This window comes from Panicum virgatum, chromosome 2N, assembly GCF_016808335.1.
Source record: "Panicum virgatum strain AP13 chromosome 2N, P.virgatum_v5, whole genome shotgun sequence".
NCBI classification, from domain to species: Eukaryota; Viridiplantae; Streptophyta; class Magnoliopsida; order Poales; family Poaceae; genus Panicum; species Panicum virgatum.
In genome coordinates, this window is record NC_053146.1 from 67,421,120 (window position 1) to 67,428,074 (window position 6,955).

A 6,955-nucleotide genomic window follows, 5' to 3' on the forward strand; every position below is an offset into this window, starting at 1 on the left:
GCCTAAATAAATGTTGTAGTGCAAATTGAGGTGGCTAATGCCCAGATTCAAGATCACATCAAACTACATATACAGGCAACATCTATCATATCGTTGGAGCAACAACTGTGAGGTTGTGTCCCAGCTGAAATCCATCTTGAATAACCATACATCAACAATAAATAAAATAACCACTACTCATAGTAAAACTACCACCTAAAACTAGCTATGTTCACCTTGAATGGGCAAAGCAAAGGAGAAAGATAACATATAGGAAAAAAGATACCATTAATCCTTACATCTTTCCATCTACAGCACACTGGAAAAGGAAGACTTTGATAGAACAGGAAAAAGAATAGAGCAGATAACACCTACAGAACTATGCCAGCAATGCCAGGTAGATGGCATAACTAAAGGTAGCTACTGCTGGTTGTGATGTCTGACAATCACATTCCTAATATGATAATATCCTACTTTCTTTCCTATATACATCTAAAAAAAACTAATCACAGCTAGCTACCTTCCAAACCTTCAGATGAGCCCACAAATATCATTGTGACAGTATGCATCTTGAGCATAGACTCCAGACTACATCCTGCATGTCGGCATGTCCTACTTGAACCGCACAAAAACTCCAACAATGTTAAGAACATTAGCAATATAAAACAAATATATGCAAGTTCTGCGCCAAAGATTCCAGCATGGTATGTGATGCTTTGGTACCCTCATGCACGCATCTACCAACAGTGAGAAACTCGTTACTGTGTTTGTTAGTAGGAAATGTAAAGAAGCCACATTGAAAACATTAGGTTCCACAGTACAATCGACAGCATCTCCATTATACCTGATATTCATCAAGCGCTTAAAACTCTGTCTGCCTGTGCCAATCTGTCAAGAAAACTGCCAAACAACTTAGGCAAAGATGTAAGATGAAAAGATTGACAGATTCATCAGATGTCAAACATGCATTTCTAAGTCATATCAACCAGCAAGGGGCAGCAAGCTTTTTTGCTCCTGATGTTGAGGACTGCTAGCACTTATCATATACCAAATCAAGGTGAAGAAGAACAAAATATACAAACAATTAAAAATATATAGCGCTTATAAGGGTAATCAAACAATAGAGCATTAAGAGACCTCACATGGTAATTTTAAATAATGACAAGAAATATCATAACAAACACATTAGTAAAAGGTTCCATAAAACAGCGTCCAAATGAGAAGGCAAATATTCCGATGCCTGGTGAGCCAATAGTGCTTCATACTTTCTTAAGCATGCAACCTCTGCAATGGTCACAACAGCACACAGCAAGGTTAAGATGTGAGTCCCAAACTTCCAACAAGAAATAAATCAGGTCGGTATAAGCTCCAAGAAAGATCAAGCCTGTCAAAAAAGTTGAGCCAACATAGAAAAAGTGAAGCCTGGTTAGTAAACCATTGCACATGAAAACAAAGGGGCAAAGCATAACACAAGCATATAATCTATTGAGAAATTATTTATGTTTATATTTATATACTAAGTGCATGAGAAAGTGCACTATATCATATCCTGCAAAGATATTCTGGTGTTCCTTTCTCAATAAAAAAAATAAAATGTCATAATATCTTATCAAAACTGAATGTTGTCTTGCTAAGAGTTTTACTGACTTCCTGCCATCCTAGACAAGCAATGAGCATGTCAGTCCTAGCCTCATTATAAACATCAGGGGCAATTTGGTTTAATAAAACCCTACATCTCGGAAAATTATCCTTATAAACAAAATAAAGAGTAGAAATCTTGCACAACTTCATCTTGCATAATTAGTTCGCACCATGTCGAGACTAAGAATTATTATAGTGCAAACTCATTAAGTCGAACGAAACGTTGGACAACATATAACTATATAGCCTATTAGTCTCAACAGAACAATGGCCAAATTTATTATAATAGTATAATAAAAAAACATGAGAACTGAAACATGGGCCTCCTGGTGAAATAAATAGCAAATCATACCCAATTATACATTCTTCAATCAATAGAAAAAAGATCATGTTAAGTTACCTTTCGCCCTTTGTTGGAAAGAAATCACCCAAGCTTGGCTTATCACTTTATCTCTGACATAAACTTGTCATACTCTGCATCAGCACCATAGGAAGTTGGCTGGTCGGTGGTGGAGGACAAAGGTGGTGGAGGTGGCGGCACTGTACTGTGGGTGGCCCAAGGTGCAGTTGCAATACTCTGAGAGGGATCAACACTAGCTGGTGGTGGTGGAGGTGGTGGCTGAAATGTAGGATAGTATGGAGAATAACTATAAGGTGGTGGAGGGTACATTGGTGGTGCATTTGATGCGCTGGAGGATGCATATACTGGAGTTGGGGCAGCGTGAGTGGGTGCTCCAGAACTCGGTGGTGTTACACCAGGAGGATAATTCTGAGCTCCATCACCTGATGGAGCAGTGCCTGGTGGAGGGATTGGAGCTGCTGGGGGTGGTGGGGGAGGAGGATACTGCACACCATATGGAAGTGGGGCTGTCTGACCTGGTGCAGGGAGTGCAGGATTGTATATGCTAGAGCCTGGTGGCGGCGGAGGAAATGAAGCATATGGTGGTGGGTGCCCCCATGGAACTGGAGCATAACTCCCTGGAGGAGGAGGAGGTGCCCCCATGTAGGATTGGGAGGAATAGCCACCAGAAGCACGATCTGTAGGAGGATATGACGGTGGTGCTGAAACTGCCGGTGCTGACTGTGGAGGCTTGCCTGCAACTCTAACTGCAATAACTCTACCTTCAAGATGGTGACCATTCATTGCAGCAATCGCAGCATTAGCCTGTGAGACATCTGAATACTTCACAAATCCATATCCTTTGCTATGCCCAGTGTTTCGATCCTTGATCACCTTAGCCATGACAATATCCCCAAATTGTGAAAACAGACTGATCAACCCTGCATCATCCATTGTAGGTGGCAAGTACCCGATATACAGATTTGTCTCGTCATAGTCCTTCTTGATACCATTGGCCCCAGTGGCAGCCGCACCACCACCACCTGCAGCAGACCAAGGCGGGTTATTCCCACTACCAGCAGAAGCACTACCACTACCACCACCTCCTGTAAGAGCCAACATCGGACCACCAGATTTTGTCATGGACTCGGGTGCACTCCCACCACCAAGCTCAGCCAGGAAATTCTGATATTCATCATCCATCTTCTTCCCCGCTGTTCCCTTGACTGGACAATCAATTGTCGGGTGCCCACCATCACCACAGATCTTGCACTGCACATCACTCTTAAACGTGGACATCTTATTGGGGCAAGCATACTGCCTGTGACCAGGCTCCCCACATGTCCTACAAAACTCATCGTCCCTAATTGTCCCATTGAGCGCCGCAAGCTCTCGGAGTTGCTGCCGCTTGTGCTCGTTCAGCACCTCATCGACCGGGGTTAGCAGCTTCTCCACCATCCCAGCAGCTGCATCCAACGCCTCCTGAGTCTCTGCCTCAACAAGCACATGGAGGTCCTCATTCTCGCTGGGATCTGGCTTGAGATCCCTCTTCTGCAATAGCTTCCCTTCTTTGACACTACCCTTTCCCCTGATGACGATCTTCGCACCAGTCTCCTTCTCCATCCGCTTCTGCGTGTTGCCCCGCGGGCCAATGATGAGCCCAATGAAATTGTACCCTGGGTACTCCTTCATGGGGATGTAGAGCTTCTTCTGGAGCTTGGGTGGGCGGTAATCGGAGGGGGGCTTGAAGGCGGGGTTGCGGCGGATGAGCTGGGAGATGATCTCCTGCCTCTCGCGGTTGAGACGCTCCCGGGCGCGGTACTCGCGGGTGTTGATGCGTATGCCGAGATTGTCGTAGACGGGCTCGGGCGACGGCGAGCGCGCGCCCTCGGGGCGGTCGTCGAGTGGGAGACCCGACTGCAGCAGGCGCGAGATCTCGAGGAGGCGCGCGTTGAGGGCGTGAACCTCGGGATCCATCTCGGCGGCAAAGTCCTTCATGAAGTCCGGCAGGGCGATGGCCGGGCGCGGCTCCTCCTCGGCCCACCTTGTCTTGCGCTTCCGCGCCCCGGACCCGCCCTCACCGCCGGAGTTGTTGGCGGCGGAGTCGTCGTTGGACTGTTCCCAGCGGCTGCGGCGGCGGCGGCGGGAGGAGTCCCCCGCGCCCGCGCCGGAGCCGTCGCCGTTGCCGTGCGGTTCGGAGGAGGGGTCGCGCGGGGGCTCTGACGAGACGGCCCGGGGCGGGTCGGAGGAGGGCTCGCGCGAGGGGGAGGGAGCTAGGGTTTCGGCGGACGCCATGGCTGCGCCAGCGGAGGGGGGAGAGCCGTCTCGACTTGGACTCGTTTGGCTAAAACAATCAATAAAGAAATGGCGGTTTTATTTTAAGCCTCTCATCTGGGTCTGTAGTATCTGTTACTATACATACGCAGGCCACACATTACAGGGTTAAAAAAACCGGCCGGAACCGGTCCGGTTACCGCGGTTACGGGTCTAACCGGCCCGGACCGGTTCCGGTATCGGGCGGTTAGAAACCGGCCCAAATTCAAAATTTAAATTTAAATTTAAAAAATGAAAAATTTCTAAAAAAATTCCTAAAAATACTTCAAGGTGCGACGAATCTAATGGTGTCAAATTTTCTCAAAAATTCGTTCATTTAGTATAGTTTGCGGGGATTTGAAGTTAAACAAAAAATGTGCATACAAAAATATACAAATACAATGTAAAAATAGTACAAAAGAGGGTTGGAGGGTTCATTTAGACTAAAATATGTTATACAAACATTTATTTAGTATACTTTGCGGACATTTGAATTTAAACAAAAAAGAAAAAAAATTGAATTTGACCGGTTACCAGTCAAACCGGTCCGGTTTGACCACCAAACCGGCTGGCTAACCGGTTCCGACCGTTTCAACGGAATCATTTGAACTCAATTTTGAGTTTGTCCGGTTTCAACCGGTTACCGGTCCAACCGGCCCGGTAAACCGGAACCGGTGGCCAGCGGTTTGTGTCAACCGGTCGGAAAAAAAACCTTGCACACTACAAACGCACATCACATTCACACTCATACTCATACGTACAAGCAGATTTACGATTATAGAGAGATACGAAACCGCGTTCTTTTAGAGATCACTGGAACTTCATGGCTCCGTAGGCGACGGTTTGGAAATCACCGAAAATTCATGGCTCTGCAGACCACAGCCGCATCACAATTTTATTGTGGCTCCACGCGCGAGAGGATACATATTTTTATTTTGGCTCCACGCCGGTCGAGGCCCACTTTTCCTCTTATTGGTGGCCCCCTCTTCCTCACTAACGTGGCTTCCCCTCCTCTTCTTTGAGTAGGATCTGGATAGGGCAGGCACCGGTCAGAACAAATACCACATTTATGTGCATCAAATAGGAACCCAATTTGACTGCTTTCTAGGATTCCAAAAGCCAATTTAATGGTCATCCAAATAGCTGAATTTGAATCGTGACACATTTCAATACCATGGTTTGATTTGGTATTGAATCTAATTCAATATCATACCCTCCAATATCGACATCTAAACCGAGCCTAAGGAAATTTACCCTGGCTCTCGATGATGGGTGGTAGCCTGGTTATTTGCAGAGGTTGGAAAAAGTTGTTTTTCTCCTTGTATTTTGGGATGAGTACGCATTTCCTTTCCTAGATGATAAACCATCCGTTTAGACTCCTTAGACTCACATACGAACACGTAACCTCGCTGTTTTCCTAAGTGTTTTTTCTATTTTTCTTTCATGTTTATTTCAGCTAAATCTTTAATTAGTTATATTAAATCATAGAAAAGTCATAAAATGGAGAATCCAAATTTGTTACTAAGTGGAGGTTAGCAAACCTATCCACTTGTAAAATAGAAAATCCAACAAATTGAATGTTTTCCTTTGATTCGTGCATTAAACCCTAAGCAACTTGCGTCTCCAATGATATCATCGTGGTCATTACATGTGTTACCACTTGCGGTTAATGATGAAAAGTAGATATGATCATCCATCAGATCGGATCGAGTTAAAAAAATCATCATTTTTTCTTTGGCCCGTGCCCAACCCGACCCGACTATTAGGCCAGATTTTCGGTCCGAGCGGGCATGTGGTCGGATCGGATAAAACCCGACTTTTCATATATATCTTTCAGATCGAATCAGTTGGTTTGGGTTTTTTTTGAGTTTCTGGTATAAATTTTGGTCTGAACTCAGCCCATAGTCGGGTTTTTTTGGACGGATTGGGTCGGATTCGTCGGGTTGGACGGTCCATGATGAGCTCTAGTGAAAAGTTAATAGCCTTTGATCAAATCTAAAGTTCAAATTCAATTTGGTTGGAGAAATTTAAAGCACATTTGCTCCATAGGAATAAATCTTATGTAAAAAACAACCGACCTCCCTTTGTGCATAATAAATATCTGAGAGATTAATGTGGAAAATATAGAACCATTCATGGAAAAGTAGACGCTGTGGATATCTAGGGGTATTTGGATCCAAAAGGCTGAACTTTAGCTCACTTACTTGGATCACATGCCGTTAGTGGGACTAGAGGTAGGTTAATTACTTATGTAATTACACAGATGATGGCTGATTGATTATTAGATCATATTAGCTCTTGATGAGATTAGTGCTAATGCACAAAAATACTAAACTTTAGCATTAGCACCTCCAAACAAGAGTGCTAAAGTTTAGCAAACTTCAAAAATATAGGTAAAGCATTGGATGGGAAGAAGGAACTAATATGTGCTAATAAATTCCATTAGCATGTGATTAGCACATAGCTCAAAACAGGATAGTGCAAAAGTTTTAGCTAGCCCTTGAAGTTAGCTCCACCAAACAGGACCTTAGCTCATCCAAACACCCCAAGATCAATACAAAGTTGGGCACTTTGGGCTTCAGTTCATATATGGGAGAGAAATACATGGTTCGTCAGGTACCTGCTTGTAATTATTCCCGCGCTGCCTCGATGGTGCCTACGGCAGATAGGCCCCACGGGTCA

The 6,955-nt window shown here is 44.7% G+C and overlaps 1 protein-coding gene across 1 annotated transcript; it reads right to left on the bottom strand.

Moving 5' to 3' along the window:
• Positions 1-221: 221 nt before the first annotated feature.
• On the bottom strand, positions 222-4,323 carry LOC120662016 (splicing factor-like protein 1). Its single transcript, XM_039941068.1, has 2 exons — positions 2,021-4,323; positions 222-1,363 (listed from the first exon to the last, which is right to left on the bottom strand). The coding sequence occupies exon 1, from the start codon at positions 4,253-4,255 to the stop codon at positions 2,063-2,065; it is 2,193 nt and encodes a 730-aa protein (XP_039797002.1). The 5' UTR covers positions 4,256-4,323; the 3' UTR covers positions 222-1,363; positions 2,021-2,062.
• Positions 4,324-6,955: the final 2,632 nt, after the last annotated feature.